The sequence below is a fragment of the Procambarus clarkii genome, chromosome 58 (assembly GCF_040958095.1).
Source record: "Procambarus clarkii isolate CNS0578487 chromosome 58, FALCON_Pclarkii_2.0, whole genome shotgun sequence".
Lineage (NCBI taxonomy): Eukaryota > Metazoa > Arthropoda > Malacostraca > Decapoda > Cambaridae > Procambarus > Procambarus clarkii.
Window position 1 is genome coordinate 18,930,279 of NC_091207.1, and position 24,071 is coordinate 18,954,349.

Below are 24,071 nucleotides of genomic sequence, written 5' to 3' on the forward strand. Positions count from 1 at the left end.
GGATATTAAAGCTACACAAGCATACAATTGGCCAATCATATACCAAATAACCTTCAATATACTTCTCTGCCAGTCGGGGTGCCTGTCTGACAAGTTTGCCAGACTGATTAACTCTCTCTTGTTGAGTTTAGGCACGATATTTTGCTACAGCGTTGCTGTATGATGATCTGGTAGCGTTGCTACGTGATTATCCTGCAGTTGCAGAAGAATGATTCGAGATAAAAGTTTATGAATGAAGGTGGAGGAAACCGTGTCACTGATCTCCACTATACACTCTATTTTATGTGAATGTTCACGGATTTTCCTTGTAGATATTGTCCAGGTACTCCCCCAGTTCTAGAGAGTATTCACTGGCGATAAAAATGTTAGATAAGGTGTCCTTGAGCTGGTAATGTTCGCTAAGGATCAGTCACTTGTTCACTCATTTGTAAACAAACGCGGAGTGCCGCTGGGCTTGTAGGTGGGCGCTTCACTCCCCCCCATCGCCCTGCCATGCTCTCTGAGCACGGTAGCCTTCAATGAATATTGATTGATTATTTTTACAGTCTAGACTTATGATTAAGATAAGATGTGATTATAATATAATTAGATATAAGATTTAAAGATTATAAGTAGTATTTGAAAGTACCACTGAATCTTATTAAGGATTCGATTTTTAATCCTACCGGATGTTGAATCAATGTTCCAATAGTTTTTTAATTAAGAAGTCCTTCTAGAAGCTTCTGGATCCTTGAAAGATCATGTACAAAGTCACGTAGGCATCAAAAGGGCCCCTGTTGAGTACGTGTTCATGGTGCCATTGTCATCCAGGATCAAGCTATAATGAATCTTTAATGATTCTTTATATGATTTTGATACATTTTAGATATGATTTTGATATGATTTAGATATGATATAGAAATTATACATTTCTTAGATGATTATTAGATATGGTGGGTAAAAATTTCCCACACTCATTGACACTTAAAATACTGAACAAGTTGGAGGATGTTGATCCGGATATTTTCTTCAGAGGGTCAGATGTAACACACAAGGAGCAATGGTTTCAAGCTCAACAAGCCACAATGTAAGGACTGAGAACAGGAGATGCTTTTTCATCCACAAGGTTATGAACCCATGGAACTGCATACCCGCCGATGCCATAACTGCCAAAACTGTTAAGTTTTAAAATATACCTAGAAAAACTACGAGCTCACCATAGCCCGTGCTACTTGGGACATTTTGTTCCAAGTAGCGAATCTTTAACAACAACAACAACAACCTAGAAAAGATCATCAAAACAAATGGAGGGACCTTCAACAACCTGCTGGCTTCCTGTCCTCATGGAGGCCACTAGAGTTAGTGGCCCTCAGGTAAATCAGGTAAATCATGAATCAAAGTATACTTTGATATCATGTCTTATTATATCTGAGTTTACCCAATGCTTCTAAAATATAATACAGGTACATCAAAATATGTAATGCAGATACATTCGGTACATATAATGCAGATCCATGGCATACTTCATTATGCCATACGTCTCTGTGATCTCCACAGTAAACTGCATAATGCCAGATTCTTTGTGGGGAACCTTCAGTGCCAACCTCCCACAAAATAGTGAACACGGAACCAGAGGAGACTGGCTTCCAAATAAAAAAACAGGCCAAAAGGGCAACACCCCAAATTGTACATGAAATCCAGAGGCTTAGACTACTGCCTTCTAGAAAATGTAGGGAAAGAACCCTAACTTGATGAGAAAATAAGACATAAGGATAATGCAGAAAGGCAAATCACAGTCCCCAAGGACTACAAAAGACCACCAGAAATTAAAATGCTGGGGAGCCAAAAAGATGAATCTTGGATGGACACGTAGTTACGGCTCTGGAGCACAATCCGAGATCCAGACGATGAAACCATGGCAACTTGCTGCAGGACATAAACCAAGCCACAAATACAGGGCTCATAAATGAATGTTTGTCTATTTTGGTTTAGGTTCATTTCCTTCAAACAATACAATCAGTAGCTTTTTTTTTTCACCTAATCTATCTGGTGAATTTTTCTTGGTTTTGAGCAGATCTCTGCTGCTGCTACCCTTCTGAGCCTGGTCCAGGCTCCCAATAGGCCAGTATTGTTCTAAGAGGCCTAGTGTAATTCTTAAGGCTTGACTAGACTAGTGCATAAGCTCCGAGGAGCTACTGAAGGATCACCTAAGAAGATCACCTTTCATTACAGTCAGTTCATGACATTATTTTTATTTTTTTGCAGGGGAGCTCAAAAGATGCGGATGGTAAGATTGAAGAACCCTTGGGGAGAAAAAGAATGGAATGGAGCCTTCAGTGATGGGTAAGTAGAGTTATCTGATGTATTCTTAATTTAGATTTTTAAAGGACAATTAAGTGGACAGCTATACATATATTTTTATTAAATACAGTATGTTTTCTCTTTTATTTTAACTCTTTTATTATTAACTATTACTTTTATATATTAGAAAAGTATGGATTTTGAGAACTTGTGCCAATTTAATTTTAAGCAAAATGCATGTTGCTACTTGATGAAAAACAGAGCCATGCTTTAACATAGGTTCAAGGAATACTCTAATGGTTTAAAATAAACTGTTAGAATATCAAAGATTATTTACCTGAGGAAAATAGTCTGCACATTTTTGTAGTGTCTTCAGATAGTGATACATATAGACAAGGTTCTTGGTATCTTTAATGCATTATTGGTAAACTATTTTTTTATATGAAAGTTTTAGCTACTGTAGCAATTAACATTTTAAATCTAATTAGTTAATTACAGTACCTCTAATTAATAATGAGAATTAGAACACCTAATAACATTTAGAGAATAAGACAAAATAATGTGGCATTTCAGCCACAACAGGCAACCTAACACCCACAAATATTTGCAGTACAAATTTCAGAGCACATAATGTTTGCTACAAACTAGGACTGATGCAGCAAACCTAGCATTATTGTACATCAGCCATATATCTTGAGGTTATCTTGAGATGATTTCGGGGCTTTTAGTGTCCCCGCGGCCTGGTCCTCGACCAGGCCTCCACCCCCCAGGAAGCAGCCCGTGACAGCTGACTAACACCCAGGTACCTATTTTACTGCTAGGTAACAGGTGCATAGGGTGAAAGAAACTCTGCCCATTGTTTCTCGCCGGCGCCTGGGATCGAACCCGGGACCACAGGATCACAAGTCCAGCGTGCTGTCCGCTCGGCCGACCGGCTCCCAGAGATCCATAGGAGATGGGTCCAGTATACTTACGAGTAGAAGTGTGGAAGCTGGTTTTAGCTTTTAATAAAATAAAACATTAGAACCAGAGAATATTATGACAGTACAGGTATTTACCATGCATAATTGTTAGAATTATTGAACATCTGGAGAAAAGGCCATAAGGGAAATCATAACTAGAAACTGAACACATAGATATGCTGCACTGTACTTAAAAGCAGAAACCAGAATATTGGAAAATCCCCCCACCCCCTGCTAAAAAAAAATAGTAATAAGTTACATGTACAAATGAGAATCAAAGAGTTAAACAAGGAGGAATAGGAAGGAATATCTTTGAACAGGGAACAATTATGGGAAACAGTTCTAACTTGTGTAACAGCCATAATGAGAGAAACAGAATAAGCTACTCCATAACCACATCAGGAGGATGTTGGTAAAACATCAGATCATACTGAAAAAATTGAGAACTGCCCATGGAGGATAATGTAGAAATTTGTATGGAAATTTTTGAAGAGTTCAGTAGAACAGATTCCAAAGTGTCCTTGCTTGCAGAGGCAATTGTCAGAAATTTTTAAAAAGATAGCCACATACATTGCTGAAACATAGTGATAATGGAAGAAATTGAGAAGCCCTTAGGGAGCTTTATGTGGGTAAAGAAATGGGTCATGTGTGTTAAAATAAGCTGAAGTGCAAAATAAACCACTAACAAAGTTCTGAAACATGTGATCAGACACACAAAATCTATCAAACAACTGGTCACAAGCCAATGCATTGCCAGTATTCAAAACAGGTGATATAGACTTGGAACTATAGAACTATCATCCTTGAAATTTATGCCTTGTAAGGTGATGAAGCAGATATTAAGGTAATAGAATGCAGTACTGTACATGTAAAGTATTGAATTCATAATTGAGAATCAGTATGAGTACAGAGAAGTCATGTTTTGTCTCGGTTACCTAATTAAAGTTTATTGTATAACAGGGTAATTAGGATCTAGTAGGAAAGGGAAAGGTAGGTGGACTATGTTTTTCCAGGCTGCTAAAAAGCCTTTGACAGTGCTCCACAGGCAGTTTAAAAATATAAAACAGATTGGAGTGTGTTTCACTGGATAATGAAATTTTGTACTTAGTAACAAAAGGCAGTGTTCCCCAAGGATAATATTAAAAAGAGAAGTAACAATTAACCATAAGGGGAGACCCTATGGGGTCAGTTTTTCGATCCATGATGTTCAGTATGTTTTTTTTAGGAACATACCGTGGAAGACCCCCTTCATGTCACTGTTTACAGATGGTGTGAGATTAATGAGAATAGGGACAGAAGATGACTGCAAGAAGTTGCAGAAGGACTGAAACTAATTGGAGGATTTATCTGGCAAGTGATGCTAGAATTCAATCCTAGCAAGTGTAAAAGTAATGTGGGTGGTATCAGGTGAAAAAAAGACTGAAGGAATTTTACCACCTGAGAGGATTGCATCTTGTAGTAGTCAGGAAAAAAATACCTTATGGTAGACATCCCATTTTACTAATTTCCTGAAGTCCAGCCAAACAAGAAGTTCACCCAAGTGCCATATGAAAGGTTGTAAATATAAGAACAGTTTTCAGTAGTTTGAATAAAGGATTATTCAGTACACTATACCACATACATTAAATACTGGAGCATGGGGTATCAGCATGGAACCGTCATATAGCTGAGCTCAAAAAGTAGCTGGAAAGAGTCCTAAGGTTTGCTACCATCTGGTCCCTGAACTAAAGGAAGTGGGCAATGAATATAAACTAATTTCTCATTGTTAGAGAGTGCTAGTCATTGGGAATATCGCCATGACATACAGATACACAGGGTATTGACCTGCTAGACAAGAGCAGGCTCTGTGAGCTGGGTTACAAGGATGGGCTTGAGGATACAAAGGGAAACTGAAAATTCCAATGAGCAGATTGGTACATAGTTAATAAGTATGTATAGCTTCAGCTTAAGGGTCATGAGCATGTATAATGCACTTTAAGCATAGGTAATACAGAACTAACTTCATACTGTATATGAATTTAAGTTTAGATGTAACAAAACCCATAAGACTAGTAAATTGCTGGTTATAATGCAGACGAGGAGTCACAATAATGTGGCTGAAATATGTTGACCAAACCACATACTAGAAAGTGAAGGGACGACGATGTTTCGGTCCATTCTAGACCATTCTCAAGTTGATTGTGATAAGGGAAGGAGGCAAAGGCAATAAATTGCTCAAGCCCATGCTTTATTCCCTTCCCCTCCTTCCCTTATCACAATCAACTTGAGAATGGTCCAATACAGACCAAAACATCGTCTTTCCTTTTCTTTCTAGTGTGTGGTTTGGTCAACACACTGGTTATAATAGTAATTTGTTTTGTTGGCGACACGAAACCTGTGAATATACAGTATATAATTTAGACTTATATTGAGCTCCTCCCCCACCTTCCCAACAAGGTGGAACTACTGACCCTCCCGAGGATGTAACCCCACAAAAGTTGTCTAACTCCCGGGTACCTATTTGCTGTTAGGTGAACAGAGGCATTAACTGAAGGGAAATGTGCTCAACTATTTCTATCCCACTCAGGAATCGAACCTGGGATTCCTGATTGTGAGTTGAGAATGAATCCAACTGTACTGCCAAGCCTGTATTGCCTATTGTTGCATGGCAAATCCAGAATTTTATTTTTAATTCAAATCTGATTCTTATTGCTTCTGCTATCTCAAAGTACAGCAATTCCAACTGAAGATTCCTACATGAGGAAGAGAATTTCAGGAGGTTCTACTATTGAACAGAGGCCTTTTTATGCCTTTACAAATTTCCTCTTTATTTTCTCTCTTTCATGCTATTACTCAGGTTTTTCAGGATGGAAAGGTAAAGTTGGGGTTTTGTGTGCTTAATGCCTCTGTGCTTGTGTATTTAGACATTAAAAGTCCTGAAAATTGCAGGTTACTCACTTGCTGAACGGCCTTAAAGCACATCCTACTTAGCATATACAAGTATAGATTTAGATTTTACTTATTTAAATATTTTAGTTGTACTTTTAGTTTCTACTTACAGTAAATTAAACCTTTACAAACTGTATCAATAAAACTGTTTGTCGATATAAATACATCGTTTTACAATTTCTGTAATTCGTGTATATGTAATTAATTACCTAAGTGGAGTTACTGGATGAAAGCTACACTCGTGTTATGTGCATGTGGGTGTGTTGTGAGTGTGGGTATGATGGGGATGATGGGGTAAGGATACTTTTCCTAGGAACCCCTGGAGGACCTCCAAGGAAAAGTATCTCCAGACTCTCCAGGCCCCATTTTCCTTAACGGCAAAGGCAGACATTTTTAACCCAAGCACAAAACTGTTTCTGCCCGAAATGCTATGTGTGCTAGCGGCTTTACAAGAATGTAAAAACATTTAATCCTATGTACTCTCATAAACCCAATGTACCTACTTGTTTATAAATAAATAAAACATGCAGCCCAGAAACTGGAGGATATGCAGCCCAGGGACTAGTGAATATGAAGCACAGGAGCTTGTGGACATGCAGCTTGGGAACTGGGGTGAGGGGTAAGGGGGCATGCCTCCAGTATTACTGCCTTTAGTGCATATCTGGACAAAATGCTGTTGTTCACAATATCACTCCACACGTCCTAACATAAATAATGTGCTCCATAAATGGGGCATATTACTAACAGTTACTGTTTTCTGTCACATACTGTAGCTCACAAGAGGATTACAGTTTAATTACAATTAATAATACAGAAAACTGAAATAATGGTACAGTACATCAATTTCTGAACTGTACATTATATGGGAACAGCATTAGCAGCTGTTTTCATTAACACCTGTGGACTCATGAGTTGAATCTGTACAGATCCCATTCAATGTGGGAAACAGGTTGGTCCAAAGAAAATGCTGAATCACAGCCACAGCAGGAGTGTAACAAGCATATAGAGCAAACACAGTCAAAAGGAAGCACCTATAACCTACCCATCAACAAACGGTGGCAGCCAGGGAGTTCCCATGCCTGGACTGCAAGGAAGGACTTGCAAGGAGGTCATAGCATATCGAGCCAGGAAAGGGAATCTCTTATTAAGAGAGTCCATTATGTTCCATTATAATGGAGGATTCCACTGCATCCAATAGGCAGAATAATGGTGACAACAGAAAGAACCATGACATTTAAAATGCCGAGTTAAAACCTGATGCACCAAAGTCCAGCTGTGAATTGGCTAGGAAAACCAACCTGCCCCAGCTACAGAGAATGAGGTAAGAAGACCTTGAGGATGCGATGAGTGTCCAAACAATACTGACTACTTGGACCCTTCCGCAAATGGGTAGATGTAACAGGCATGAGGGGAAATGTAACAAGCAAGTTGCACGCCTAATCCCAATCTATCTTTGCTGGGGTATATAAAAGGCATATAAAACCAATTTCTAAGAAACAATGACCTAACCTGACCCAAGTGCACACTTGGCAAAGGTGCGTGCAAGGTCCTAAAAAACCACACAAATCAGGGTGGTAGGATATGTGATTACCACTTACATGATTACTGAAACATGCTGAACTACATATAGGGAAGATATTTTGATGCCATCAACATGTAAAAACAAGAGGCTACAGATTCACATTACTGTATTCATTTTTTTATATATTAAATTAATGAAATGAAACAGCTTCCTATGAAATGAACAGGAAGCATTATATTTCTTCATAAATAATTTTAAATGACTGAAATTGGCCCCAGTATGTGGCAGAACCACTGGAAACTTTAAAGACAGTTATGATAAAAAAGACAAGACTTCGTGATATTAGTTTGAAAAGCGTCATACTAGTATGAAAGAAGACTGCAATAAACCAGAGATATACGAAGGCATCAATGTGTGTGGGCTGTGAGTGGAACACACTAGGAGAGGAAGTACAGTATAATGGAGACACTCTGTGCATAAATTAAAGTGTAAATATGACAAAACCCATTGGTTGATTAATGGTTAAAAGTGGGATGGGACCCCATGAGCCGAACATGAACCCTGCAAACTCGGTTAACTACCCAATTACATAAGTAGTGTACAGATATGCACACTGCTATATATGCATGTGCACATTAGGACCCATGCATGTGCACACTAGTACCTACTTGTGTGTACCCTAGTACTGTACCTAATTTCATCTTCATTGTATACCACCACCTTGTGCTATTAACTCTCACAGTATCTTGTGCTACCCACTCACCCAGTGTATCTCAATGTAGAAATGCAACTTCATCAGTACAATATAATGTTATTTTATCTCTTTTATACTGATGCAGTTATCATGTGAATTCAAATTCTGTTTACAGTATACCTATCATTATGCTCATTTGTTACCTTAAGGACCTGCTCGAAACGCTATGCGTGCTAGTGGCTTTGCAAGAATGTACTACTCAACCACCACCAAGACATGTAATTTAACAACCCATTGTATCTTCTTGTACAATATATGAATAAGTAAATGCATGTGCACATATTCACTGGTACCCATGTATATTTTAGAACATGTGTTCATAAACACTTGTACCCATGTACAAACACACTAGCCCCATTTACACACATAAATATATTAAACAATAGTAATTTTATAAGTAAATATATAGTACATAGAGACATGCACAGAAAATGGATATGAAATAAAGCCACAAATATGCCAAGTATTTTGGGCTTGGCATACATACATATTAGTACCCCATACAAACAAAGGTTTTACGCATTTCCCCCATGCACCCGAGCTATGTCAGTAGGCTGTTCTACCTCTTCCCCCTTCATTACACTTTGTGTCTCGGAGAGACTGCAGGAACTGTGGTAAATCAGGATGATTTCCCGGTTGCAATTCTTTTACCATGTCGTAGCTCAGTCGATTAAGGCGGCGTCTGGAATCCTCTCGGACATAGGTTCAAACCCTCGTCACGGCCCTTGTGGATTTGTTCATTTGATACATCACACAATTGTGATTTCTGTGTGTGTACTTGGTCAACTCATTTTGTGTACAGTATGTTTTACAAATACATTTTATATATTTTTTCCACTATGAGCGTTTCCACATAAACCTCCAAAAATACACTAGTATCCTTGAACAAGCATACTAGTACACTATATGTACACACACACACACACACTAGTACTCATGCACATACTGTATATACTAGTACCTGTTCATCGACATTCACAAATATACAAAAAGACTTATAACCTCAGACCCTGTATATATTGCGTCATTCAGATGTGATTTTATCCATGATCATATTACTGTACTTTTAAATGAGACATCTTTAGGGCCTGATGAAATCCATTTCCTCTGCTACAATATCCTTCACTGATGCAGAGAATAAGTCACAATAATAATGTGGCTGAAAATTAGTAACCCAACCAACACAAAAGAAAAGAGAATGATGATGTTTTGGGCCATCTTGGATGGATCAAAACATTGTTTCGGGCCATCTTGGATGGACAAAAACATTGTCACTCTTTTTCCATGTGTATTTGTTGGGTTACTATGTTGACCAAACCACAATCGACTTGATGATGGTCCGAACGGTCCGGACAGACCGAAACGTCGTCGTCTCCCTCCTCTGGTGTGTGGTTTGGTCATCATATTTTCAGCCACGTTATTGTGACTTGTCTTCATATGGGTTACTATCATTCATTGATGCTTTACCATCTTACTTACTCTATGCCAACTGTGTAGAGTTTGCTCAGTTGTCCAAGCAGAGCATGTGTTCATGAAGGAATTAATTGCTTTGCAGTAAAGAGAGGAGTGGATTTGTGTACACAACCTCGCAACTGACCCAAATGTACTCCAGGTGAATACATGCATTTGTGTGATTGTTTGATGAATGTTTGCACATTAAACATGTAGCCATTGCAAGAGAATGTTTGTTGGGTAGATAATTGATGGTCTTGGTGACAAAAAGAGTTTTTTTGATCATTGTTTATTAAACTCTTTTTAACTTTTAAAGTTAAATTGCAACTTTTAATGTGTTTTTGTAATGGACTGAATAATGCTGGTACAGTAATAACTATATCATAGTTACTTGGTTAGGTTAGAAACTAGCCTAACCAAGCAACTATTTCATATTATAGTGCTGGTACAGTAGTAACTATATCATATTATAGTGTAATTTCCCTTTAAGCAAGTACCTGTACTGTAGGTTTAATTTTCAGATGGAAAATTTGGCAAGATACTTGAGGTAGACTATTTAGGTACAGTGTATATATATCTGTATATACCTGTAATGCTCTTTAATCCAAGCTACCAGCCAGTTAACTGCTCTTTATATTTTAAGTTTTAATTTTGATTTATTAAAAACTAATTTGTCCCCGCCTGCCTTAATCTATTTATGAACACTCCTTGAGCAGTCCGTCCTTCTCGAGTTGTCACGGTGTCACAAAAACGAGCTACTAAATTGCCTGAACCTAACCTAACCGATGATCCACGCGGAGAAAATATGAACTTTTGTAAGCTGCTGTGATTTATAGTACATCATATTTTGTCTGTTGAGGGTTTTGACGTCAAAATGCAGCGTGTTATACGAGAGGACGGGTTGCTTTGAGCACGCTATATACTTTCCATCATAATGTAATTAACTCAGTTGAGTATAACCATTTTGTGCAATACCATTGAGTTTTCTAGCACAAGTGTGTATGCTATTAGTTAAGAAATGCAAGTTACCTTGTAGTAGGTGTGACCTTACCTTAGTGTGCTCTTTTCTCCTTTCCACAAGACTTTCTCAGTGCTCTATCTTGCAGCTCTGTAGTTTTGTAAAATTAGACTTTATCCTTTTAAAGGTATAGCAGCTCTATGTAAATGCATAATTTGTTTATGTTCTTAGTGGAATTATGACAGACCTTTTAATGGTAATAATATGATGCACATTATTCTTCGTCTTTATTTTATAGATGCTGCATATTGCCAAAAATGCTGTGTGTAATTAACGGTCTTATAAAAATCGAGTGTTGATGTAATGAAATATCTTTTTCTAGTTTGCTGCTCAGTAGCTTTCCCTAGCTATAGCATGAGCTGCCAAGCCTTAGGGAATAACAACACTTGCAGGATCCATCAGAGCTTATGTAAACTAGGACCAGAATCTAGCTCTTTGAGGGCAAGAGGAGCTCGGTGATCAGAGATCAACCCAAAATTAAGGAGAGCTTACCAGAAAGTATAAGTGCATCAGAATAAGCGAATTCTTGAAAAGAAATTAGTAACCTTGAGGAAACCAAGGGAAACAGTCCATGCTGCGGTATAAACACCAAAACCATAATGGCAGCCCAAGTCACCTGGGAACCCCACCAGCCAACCACCTCATTCAAAAGCCGCCTGAATAGAAACTTTCCCGATACACAGAGGGAAAAGGGAACAATGCAGTTGTGGGTTGCTACTGAGTTCACCACCAGAAAGGGCATTTCATTATATTCAAAGCTTGATTTCTGGGAGGTCTGCATCAGTAGCTCCAAGAGCTAACTTCCACAATGTGAGAGAAGATGGCAAGAGAGAGCCTGGGTCAGAAGAATATTAGCTCTGGGTAAAAAAACCCAGGTTCTGTGAGGCTGAGGAACATACGCCAAGTAGTGAAAAGCTAACTCCCATTTGGACCTCCAGAAGCCCTGAGCTCGGTTATAAGGTATGAACATATTAGTACAAAAAACTGACAAACTAGAAAATTTGTGTACATCATGAGAGTAGGGGTAAACCACTGACCACCCTTATGAATGATCTTGGTGAGAGGGTTGAAAATTAACACTGTACTGTGTCTATAAGGCAGAGTGTATCATGCACTTCTAACTGGACAAACCAATCATTTATGATCAAAGGAGGGCAGATGTCTCATTTTTTAATTTCTCAGCATCTAAATAATTGAGGCTAACATTCAATGTACAAGCAGTATTGATGCCAGTCCTCTTCAATAAGTGAGGCTTCATGTGTATTAATTACCTCCTACATCATTTCAACTAATTTATCTTAATATTACTGCATGTTTATTAGTTACATAAATATTTCTTGAATTTCGTAGTAAGGTTTGGTACCGGTACACGTAAGCAACAGTAATACCTCCATAGAGGGGATAGAGGGTTCGAGTATTAGTGAGACGCAGCAAGCATTTGAGAGATTATTACTTGGCATTAATTGTAGGTGAACTGAATATTTTGTATTTGTTTATTAATTTAAATTTTTACAAGAAAGTACAATGGATTTTGCAACAATCTGATGAGTAAGTATACATTTTCACAGCCACACTTGTGCAGGAGGGTGAGGTGAGGGGTTGGAATCGAATGGGAGAAAAATATATGAAAGCCACTTGCCTACCTCCAGTGAAATAGCAGATCTGATAATGGTCAGATATGAGCTTGAGCTGCTTGTCTAGCCTGCTTTTGTTTAACTAATCTGGCAACCTGCCTGTTTGCTGACCTACCTTGCATGCCAGTTTGCATGCATAATGGCCTACCTAATCCTGTCAATCTGCAAGCTTACATGGTGACTTACCTGCCTGCCAGCTTGTTGACTTGCATAAGTATCTGCCTGCTGATCTGCTTGCATTCCAATCTTTCTGTCTGTCAACCTAGAGTACTTGCATGCTGACCTGCCTGCCTGCTGGGCCACCTGCCTACCTGCTGATCTTACCATTCTGCCAACCTACTGACATTCATGCCAACCTGCCTGTGTACTGACCAGCATGAATGTCTACATGGTTTCAGGCCGACCTGCTTGTATGCCAACCTGCCTGTGTACTGATCAGCATGCATGCCTACATGGTTTTATGCCGACCTGCTTGTATGCCAACCTATTGACCTTCATCCCAGCTTTCCTCCATGCTGTCTTGCCTGCATGCCAGCCTTCCTCCATGCAGACTTGCCTGCATGCCAGCCTTCCTCCATGCTGTCTTGCCTGCATGCCAACCTGCCTGCATGCTCACCTTCTTACCATCCTGCCTACCTACTGATTTTCAGTGCTGACATCCTAGCATGTCAATCTGCTCATTTGTTTCTGGCTGGGGGAAGTATCTGGCTGGGGGGATGTATCTGGCTGGGGGGGGGGGGAAGTATCTGGTTGGGAGGGGGGGGGTGATTATCTGGCTGGGGGGAGATATCTGGCTGAGGGGAGATATCTGGCTGAGGGGGAGATATCTGGCTGGGAAAGTATCTGGCTTGATGGGAATGCTGACCTCGAGCAGTTAGCATTATACTTGCCTGGTTGTTCTTGCAAGGGGATGTGTGTACTTAATTATTTTACGTTTGGCAGAGTATAATTGTTTAATACTTTTAGAATTTGGTACTGAAATGATTGCTTTAGTGTTACATTGTACAATTGATAGAAATAAACAAGTAAGGTAGGTTTTCTGGTTGGCTGCCCTACCATACCTGAAATAGTGACAAAAATTCGCTGAAAGGCGACAATTTCAGGAGATTATATCTTCAATTACCTAATCACTGAAAGAAAAAAGAATGCTAACATAGAATTTTATAAATAAATAACATTAAATTACAAATATTGTGAAAATAAATGAATATTGATAAAGTTTACCTGAATATATGGAAAGGGCAAAGGAAACTGCATAAAAAGTTGTCTGGAAACACTGCCCAAAGCACTGTGTGTGTGTGGCATAGCAAGAATGTAAGACCACCAGTGTTATGTACAGTACTCTAACAAACTTGGTGTACCTTCTTGTATACAGAATAAATAAATCAAATAAAAACAAAATTAGAATCCATAATGATATGCAATTTGTAATTGGCTTGGCCCCAACCATTATGGATGTTGATTACTGAACTGTATTTGAAGGACAGGCCCATAATTTTCACAATAATATAAGAATTTATTTAAGGGGAAAGATGTGGTAGAAGGCATAAGACAAATCCGGCCATAAAAACCTTATCTAATCACACATCCCAGTCTTTTCAATTGTACCAAAAATGTGAGAAGCAGTATTGGAACGTTGGTAGAAGTCTTGTATAGCCCTTTCTCACTGTACCAGATTTAGCCAGGTTATGATAGCCATGTTGACATGATGGCTGCAAGCAGCAATAGTCTGACTAATGAAGCAGTCTCTAGGAAAGCCTGGCCTCAGGTTGAGCTACAAAAGTAAGAGCTATTAAAAAAAAATGAACCAATATTAACTACAGGTTAACCCATGACATTAGCCATGTAGGCTTGGACTTACCTGATACAGTCTGGGTAAACAATAGGTGGATGCTTATTAATTGCTGTATTAGTTTTGTAAGTCCAGTGGGCTTCATAGCTAGTGAGATTTTGTTTTGGCATGCTACTAATTTAAGATGAACCCAGCATTTGGCTAAACTAAATATTTAAGAGGCAAGCGGATTGTGTATTTATTGTAATAACTAGTACCACTATACCATTACCCAGTGGGCACCATTGGTTGAAGTATGTAACGCCGGTTGCTTTCGACCAGCGGTGCCCACTGGTTACTTTTTGTACCCAGTAGGCACTGTGGTTACTTTTGCTAAATTCTCATTACATTTATGGTGCTTGTCATTTCAAATATATTGCTAAAGGGAGATTTCCTTCTGGGAGTGGGTGTGGCTTCACTATTTTTTTTTTTTTTTTTTTTACCCTTCACAGGCTTTCGGGATATTGGGCTCATAGCTCCCTGCAAGTGACAGTAACACAGAAATTAACTTCTTAAACTATGTTCTGCTCACTTGATATGCAAATGACCTGATGATTTTTCACTGCCTTGGGGATCTGTAAACCAGATAATGAACTAGGAAGGAAAAGTAATGATGTTTGAAAAAAAGTCTTCCTGCATAGTATTTTTCTGATCCTAGCCTTTATTAGTGCCTTTTCTCCCTTAGACTGTTTCTTGTGCTATCCACAGCAGACACTGGTGAAGATAGCACCTGTGATAGATTATATGTATCTTGCCTTAGGCATTTCACTCCACTGCACTGCTTACATATACTGTAGTTTTAATTCAATTGTGAACTAGTTTTAAAGTATGTTGTATTCTTCTGCTCTCCATTTGGGCCTATTAAGACACCTGGATCAGAGAAAGACATCCCTAAATTAACTATTCTTTACAGTATTATTCTTGTATCTTTAACATTAGAACAAAATCTTTTATCAAGTAATTTAATTTTGTAATGTAGACACTTGATATTTCTAATTCTAATGTACTTTATTTGCTTAGTAGTGGGGTCTTGTACAAGACATTTATTGAGTTCTATTTTGTATTTACCTTACTGTATTTATTTGCTCCTTTAATTTTTGCCAATGCAAAAATGTTTTATAGTACTGTATGTCTTCTATGGGTAAACACTTCAAATATTAAGGCATTTTAATCATTATGTATTCATACAGTATAGGATAGCTCATAATAAGTTATTGTAAATCAGTAAAATATTGAAAAATATAAATTTTCAGAATCATTTCATTTTTATTTACATTGTTGTATGTTGATTATAAACTTAATTGTATTATACAGATCACCAGAATGGTCAAAAGTTTCTGCATCTGAACGAGAAAAACTTGGGCTAACTTTTGAAGATGATGGTGAATTTTGGTAAGTTTTTATATACAGTAAATAATTGAGTTTTGAAATATGTGTATATGCACCTACAGTACTGTACTTACATTCTTTGAACACACATGTATACATTCTGTGAGAAGACTGGGAAGAACTCTGGCAGGGAAAAAAATTTAGGGGTGAGTATGGATGGTAAAGTAAACTGTCATCATTGCACCATATCAAGGGGGTCTTTTCAGAATTGCCTTAAAATACACGGATCGGAGAATCGCTTAAACAAAATTCATAATATACACATGAAACCTAAATTTTGTTACCTAAAGAAAATATAAAATATAAAAGGGGACAAGGACATGCAAATAAATGTTTTCTGGACCTAAAATTCAAACATTGCATGGAGAGCTTGAAGATAAATGGCAAAAAGAGGTGAGGTGATCACTACGGTACATACATTACTTACAATTTTAATTTTGGTGGTGAGCATTGGTTTAATTTAATAATCATTGGTTTTAATAATTATTATTATACATGCAGCATTTAAAGTTTCATTATAAGAGATTGAAAAAAGTAATAAGAATGTGACTTAAATATTTTCAATGAAAGTTCAACAGATAAATAAATTATGTGAAGTGGTAGGCACATCATTAAGACTGACTTCATAATATAAATTACAGAAGGCAATTCTTCATTTTTCTTTCAACTTGGTTGAAGTTAGTACAGAATTAGATTGCAATTAGGTGGCTGTTCTTTATTTTAGGCCTTTTTTTGAACTAACCCACTTGGTTGCTACTCAAGCTACAGTACATGTTATTGGGGTTGAGAGAGCTGTCAGCTCCTGCTTACCGTCTTTAGTTTTGTAGGTTACCTTGCCGAGTTCTTTGACCCCACTCCAGCTGCCTCTGGCACAGGCTTTTATAGATTTTCTGTGAACTCCTCAACCCCTGATGTGGAGCTTGAGTTATGCAAACACTTTAAAACATACCCAATTCTCATACACACACAATCTCACTATAACTTCTAGGGATTCTGCCAAGTCCTAATACAAGCTATTGCACACCTCACTATGTTATTGCTTAAACTTTCTCTTGTGGGATCTTTTTTTTTTCTTTGGCCATCTTCCCATCATTTTCCACTGGCTGGTAATCCTGAATGCCTTCAGCATCTAGCCATGCAGATGGATTTAGAGTTGAATGATGGTGCTAGGTCTGCACCCTCAGAGAGTAAATCACCTTGAGATTTACACACTTTCCCTTTCCTGCTTGATGAAAGTCTATGACTTCCTCTATAGGCAGGGGTGTCATTCTGACAAATCACATAGCAACTTTATCCCTGTGTGGAAGCCATACCACAAAATACAGTACAGTATACCAATTTTTAAGTACAGTAAATAAGATTTAAATCAGGCTAAGCTCATATTTACTAGTTATATTTCATTAGAAACTCAGAAATTAAAAACAAAACTGAAGTGGATGCTAAGGTATCTATTCTTTTAATGTTACAGGATGACATTTGAAGATTTTGTAGAACACTTCACAGACCTCTCCATATGTTTCCTCATCAACACAAAGCTCTTGAGCTTCAGTAAGACTTGGCATGAATCTGTGTTTTATGATGCTTGGACAATTGGTGTCCGTGGCCACAATACAGACAGAGCAGGTGGATGTCCGAACAACAAGGATACATTTTTACGTAATCCACAATATAGGTAAGTAATATAAAAATATACAGTATACCTATTTATATATATATATATATATATAATATATATATATAAATATATATATTATATATTTATATATAAATATAAATATATAATAAAATAGTATACTCTTCAGTATTTAAGCTTTTTCAAGTACTTACGGTTGTGACTGCATTTTTAATTTTAACCTAAAAATTTAAAAACGGCTACTGATGGCACGCATTAAGTCACTATAACATGACAAAGCAATGTTGACATTTTATGGAAATGATGCACAAAATTAAGGAGCATCTTAAGGACATATTGAGAAATAATAATAATAATAATAATAATAATGCTTATTCAGGTAAAAGTCCATACATTAAAAATGAGTTACAAAAAGAAAGTTACATTTCTAGATAGAGCTAGTACATACTATGCCTAAAGCCACTAACACACACAGCGTTTCGGGCAAGAAACGCTGTGAAAAGAAAGAAAGGCTTATGTCATTATAAATCAACTCCAAGTTTTTATGTAATACAATTCCTGGTCTGGCATGCATCATATTTTTATGCAAGATCCTTAACGAATGTCCTATACAGATCAGTGAAATTATAGGTGTCAGGTAATGGATCTCAGTGTTAAGTCGAGAGTTGACTGTGCCTTCCAAGTAACATACATAAGAGGTGTTTTTACCTTCCAGATTTGATATTAAGGACGAGGTTGATGATGTCATATTCCACTTGATGCAGAAAGATACCCGGGATCGAAAACAGGAAGGGATGCAAAATCTGGTTATTGGCTTTCATGTTATGAAGGTTTGTCATTTATTCACATTTCTTGCCATTAGGAAAGAGTTCTATTCAAGGACAATGAATGTACTGCTCGTGTTAATGTTTTTGTGCATTTAAAAGACTGTACAGTTCTTTATACTGAAATGTTATCACTATTGCAGGTAGAAGAAAACCGTAGGTATCGTGTACATCGCAGTCATGCAAGTGTAGCCACATCAGACTATATTCGCACAAGAGCCATTTTTCTACGAGAACAGCTGAAGCAAGGGCGTTACGTTGTTATTCCTACAACTTTCAAACCTGATGAAACTGGAGAATATATTTTTAGAATGTTCACATCTAAAGATCCTGATGCAAAGTAAGTTCACAAGTTTATTCTACTTGTTTTTTCACCTGACCCGATACTAGTATAAATCTAACGAGATCTGTAATTTCTTATCACTTGAGAATGAACCATATAGGTTCGAAACGTTGTGCAATTGTATAATAAGTGTAATACATTCTATAGTAATTCACTTTTTTCTTCACCTTGGAAAATGAACATGACTATTGGAGAACTCCTATTTCAACTAAATCCTGATGCAAGAATAATAGTTAGAGGGATAGAAGCCCTAAACCAGAAGATAGTAAATACAGAATATGCTGTCATATTCAATGAGACATGTTTAAAAGAAAACCTGCTGCCAGTATACACCAATATGTATGTGTGTGTGTGTGTGTGTGTGTGTGTGTGTGTGTGTGTGTGTGTGTGTGTGTGTGTGTGTGTGTGTTATATATATATAAATATATATATATATATATATATATATATATATATATATATATATATATATATATATATATATATATATATATATATATATATATATATATATATATAATATATTTATTCCCATAGAGAGCTGACAAAGGATGAACCAAAGATACCATGGTACTCGTGCGTCAAGAAACCCAGTATTGTTACCACAGTCACTGTGAAGTGTGCCACTGACCTGGAGAAGCAGTCTTCATTTGGAGGTAAGGCATTTCCACCGCAATTTAAAGACTGTGATGCTAGTGTTATTATAAATTTTATAAATTTTGTCATGCTGAGCTACATACATCATGATATCTTGTGTAATAATTCATTTGTAGTGACTGAAATATAGTATTTACTGTATGTAAGATATATATCATGGTTGAGTATTTATTTTTTTAATTAGTAATAGGGAATAAAAAATCCACTTAAATTAGAATATATGACTTTGCTGTATATAGAACATTATCATTTGAACTTTCTCTTTAATCCAACAGTTGTGAAAGGAAAGAGTGAGTATAATTTCTGATCCCTTAAAACCAAGTTTAAAAACATTTTAAGTCTTAATTTTAAATGAACCTATTCTTTTCTGTACTTTTAATACATGCTTTGACCAACATAATCAGCCCTGATGTACAAAACTAAGACTGAGTAGGACATGAACTGAGTTTCTGTGCAGATCACACTTATACTTCATTAGACAATATACTACACTCTTAATTCTTTTACTGAAGTGCCCACTGAAACATTTTATTCTCACTAAGGGAAGGAAAACAGGTAAAACATATTTTTGTTTCAGAATTATTTTTAAATTTCTAGTAAAAGTAAACTTGCTCTTTCCATTTACAGCATTCAATTAAAAATTCAGAAAAAAGTGAAAAATAAAATAAATAAAAATGTAATTTCTGGTAAAGCTTCCTCAGAAACTACTCACCAGCAATACCATTAAGCCTAAGGATCATGTCAGGCCTCCGAGACCCATACTGATTTACTGGATCAGGACCACAATCTCTTATCTAATCTTTGAGTTGACTTTGGGAAACCAACCAGAAAAGTTAGGCAAAACAAAACAAATTATCCTTTGAAAGGAAGAAATTAAAATTTATTTGAGAAAAGGAAAACAAAAGGAAGTACAGTAATGAAAATGAGGAAAACTAGGCAAAGTTTGCCTAGTTTTTGAGGGTGAACAACAAATCTAATGTGACCGGCTGCCACCAGACGGCAACACAGGTCAACCAAGGCCTTGTCCTACCACCTACCTCATTTGCCTGGTATAGTATGGCTCAGACAAGCCTATTTGTCTGTATATTCATTCAGGGAGCCGGTCGGTCGAGCGGACAGCACGCTGGACTTGTGATCCTGTGGTCCTGGGTTCGATCCCAGGCGCCGGCGAGAAACATTGGGCAGAGTTTCTTTCACCCTATGCCCCTGTTACCTAGCAGTAAAATAGGTACCTGGGTGTTAGTCAGCTGTCACCGGCTGCTTCCTGGGGGTGGAGGCCTGGTCGAGGACTGGGCCGCGGGGACACTAAAAAGCCCCAAAATCATCTCAAGATAACCTCAAGATAGCCTTTTCTGAGACCTGCTCATGGCTTCCTAAGCCAGCTACATGCCGTGAAGCTGAATAGATTCAATGTATATTATAATCAGAAGAATAGTTCCATGTGGAGAATACTGTACTTCTTTCCATGCTAATCTATTACCTCTTGGCATTTCTAATTCCAAGATTAATACTATTGAAAATAAAAGCTACACATCAAGCATCATGCAGCCTGCTACACTTTCTTTTCTGTCTAGTACTAAGCACAACATGCTTCCTCTTGTCTGTTCTGCTTCATAAAGCACTTGCTAAATGTATATTAGTGTTATTAAAAGCTATCTAGGATGACTTTTGTGTCTTAAAATCATTATGCTCTAATTACTGGATAGGCACCCCATGCTGGAGGCATTTCAAGACATGATCCAATCATGCACGGGAATTATAAACCCAAACATTCCTTCCTCTTAGATAACTTGCCACAACCAATCACACCTGAGGCAAATCGGTTGACTCGGATATTTGGATAATAGATGGCCCAATTAAAAAGTTTATATACATATATAATATATACCGGTATTCATTTGATACGTCATAAATTTTGCAATTCTGTATTTGCACTTTTTCATGCGTCTGGAAATTTTGAAAAAGGACTCGGCCACGTAAGTAAGTTTCAAAATATCTATGTATGTTTTAGTGAATAAAATACATAACTTGTACCTGTATATATAATAATAAATGTACTAGAAACCATATTGAAAACCTATTGTCTCCTTTAATGCTGTATCAACTGATCAGGTCTTATTTATGAGAACAAGTAGGTAATAACAGGCTGAAAGAAAAACTTACCCATATAGTATAAATATTTACATAATCTTACCATTCCTGATCAGATTTGATCACAACTTGCATATTTCCAGGGGAAGCTGATGCATACTGTATTCTAAAGTGTGAAGGAGAGGTTGTTCGAACACCAGTGGCCAAGAACACAACAAACCCTACCTGGGACGCAACAGCAATCTTCTACCGTGCCAATCCAGAGGAACCAGTTGTTATTGAGGTAAAAACATTATACTGTATCAAATATTAATTGATGTCTTTCACTTGGACTCAACTATACAGCAGAGGCCTTGCTTCTTCAAGGCAGGCCTTTGGTCTTTGATGGTCCAAGTGGGTTGGGCAGCATTTCTTCCATCCATCTTACCCTGCTCTTTTTCCTCAATTACATTACCTTATAAGTTTTTCTGTGGGGGAGCCCTGTCAGTTCCCCGGAGCTTTACCAGGCTTATATGCTAATGTCAGACTTTGGCATCAGTCATGTGTATGGAGTTCTAGGGCCTACTGGGGACCACGGCCAGAACCTGGCCCCCTCAGAGAGGCAAGGGAAGCAATGGCCTATAGAAATCCCCGTGTGGTTGGAAGCATTCTATGTCTGCCATCGACCGGGTCCAGCATCCAGAAAGGTAAGCATTCCAAAACAAACCCCTATTCTGGTGAAAATTGCTACCTAAAGCCGAACTAGTGGATAGAACTCCTCAACAGAAAACAAGCAAACTAGTATGACGTCACACGTCACTGCGCCGCTGTCTGCGCAGCTCCCCTCTCCCCGGGAGGGGGAAGGGGGAGCCCCAGGACCTCCCACGCCAGCTAGCCACCCATCAGTTCTTCGGCTGATGCTATAGGCACCGGTTATGTGCTCCGGCTCCAGTGGTTGTTAGAGCACTGTACCTAGAGTGTGGTGTCTGTTTTCTAGGTGGTGCGTGAGCCGGGAGTGATTCTCCAGTACTCGGGCTGCATGTGCCTAGGGTTCTCTTCCCTAGGTGCCCTGTAAGTACTGCCCTTGGGGCCACCTTCCACAAGTTCCTTGGGGGCTGCCCCTGCTAGGTCGTTTACTGCTTGGTTTTCAGCTGCTCTTTGTGTGCTTGGGTGTTCTGTCTCTCTTGTTCGCCTTAGAGTAAGGGGCAGTTTTGCTCTGGTGGGGCACAGGGTACTGTGCAGCTTGTCTTTACCAATCATGGCGGCCAGCTCTGTTCCTGCTTTGGTACGCTGTCCTCTTGCAGGGTTTTCTTTTTTCTTTTTGTTTATCTACCTGGTGGGGGGGTCTGCCTTCGTTCTTGCCCCTTGTGTCCCTTGTGTTCTGAGTATTTTCTGGTGGTACCCCCTGCTAGGTCCCCGTGAGTGTACACGTCCCGGGGGTTCAGCTCTTAGAAAGTTGTTTGGTAGCTTTGGGTGCTGGTTAGCAGAACCCTGCCTGGGATTACCTGAGCGCGAGTCCTCTTATAGTAAACGCTCGGGACCCTGGGAAACCCCTGGGGGTGCGTGGGTCTGATGGATGTGACCCGTCCCCCCCCTCGCTTCCAGCGAGTTTGAGGGTTGCTCTCACCCTTTGTCTCTGGGTGACTCTCTGTTTTGCCTCCGTTTGCTCTGCGGGAAGGCGCCAACCAGGACTACCGCACTAGAAAAGGAGCCAAAAGAGGAAGCAGGAACAACAAAACCGGCCAACGAAGCGAAGACAGAGCCCAAAAAGGTACCCAACCGGGCCACAAGTAGCCCAACATTGCTACAAGTAGCCCATCCGGCTCACAAGTAGCCCAATAGGGCCACAAGTAGCCCAATAGGGCCACAAGTAGCCCAAAACGGCGACCCGGACGAGGAGCTGACAGACGTTCCAATAATGCTTCCCGAACCCTCAAGAACACAGAAGCCAACACTAGTCCCGAAGGCACACAAAGGCGCAAGCGCACCCGAGACCAGAAGTCACATAGAACCCCAAGAACGGGGAAACATGACGAAGACACCGTCCCAAAATGGGGGGGTGGGGAAGCATCCACCCACAGGACAGAACCAACCGACTCAAACGCCAAGGAACCGAGCCCGGGAAGGGGCCGACGCCCAACAGCACGTATGGCAGTGGGGAGGAAAGACCCCACTCCAGATAACCACAAGCCCCGCCTAGAGGGGGAGAAAAAAACCCAAGGGGTCCTACGGGGCCAAGGGGTCCTACGGGGCCAAGGGCCCCCCAAGTCGTCAGCCCCTCCCCAGCCCCGGGAACCGACACGACAAGCCCCTGGGCCAAGCCGTCCCCTCAAAGCCCCGGCCATACCAGAAAACCAGGGCAGCAGCGAAAACAGTAAGGAAGGGAGCCCACTGGCAGACTCTTACAACACGGCTAGAGGAACAGGCTCAATGCCCCCGTCACTATCCCGGAAGGGGAATTCCCCGAGACTGCCCGAGTCTCAACACCATCAAACCCGCCTCGATCCTACAGATGGTAAGGAACTGGATACAGGCAGGAAGGGGGATCCAGGGAAATGACAAGGGGCATGGAAGGAACCGAAGCAACCATCACCCCCAAGTCCCAACACGAACCAAAACAGGGCAGCCCCGGGGCTCCCGGGGAGTAAACCACGAGAGCGTTGCCACCACCAACTCTCAAAGTGCAACGCCCCTGCTGCCCGCACCCGCTTAGTCAGCACAACTGGGTAACTGAGCCACAACGAGCAACAAAACTCGCAGGACTTGGGTCGAAG

At 39.2% G+C, this 24,071-nt stretch overlaps 1 protein-coding gene across 3 annotated transcripts in view; it reads left to right on the forward strand.

Annotated features, from left to right (window-relative positions):
* The window catches only part of LOC123767938 (calpain-5), a 94,681-nt gene that overhangs the window by 63,337 nt on the left and 7,273 nt on the right, over window positions 1-24,071 (forward strand). For 2 of the 3 annotated variants that reach the window (XM_045758121.2, XM_045758120.2), the window contains 8 exons: window positions 2,245-2,322; window positions 10,002-10,058; window positions 15,696-15,773; window positions 17,239-17,442; window positions 18,119-18,233; window positions 18,371-18,567; window positions 19,108-19,226; window positions 21,462-21,601. In XM_045758121.2, coding sequence (XP_045614077.1) covers window positions 2,245-2,322; window positions 10,002-10,058; window positions 15,696-15,773; window positions 17,239-17,442; window positions 18,119-18,233; window positions 18,371-18,567; window positions 19,108-19,226; window positions 21,462-21,601 — 988 coding nt within the window. The remainder of the gene's footprint in view (window positions 1-2,244; window positions 2,323-10,001; window positions 10,059-15,695; window positions 15,774-17,238; window positions 17,443-18,118; window positions 18,234-18,370; window positions 18,568-19,107; window positions 19,227-21,461; window positions 21,602-24,071) is intronic. The other variant, XM_045758123.2, reaches the window with a different exon arrangement.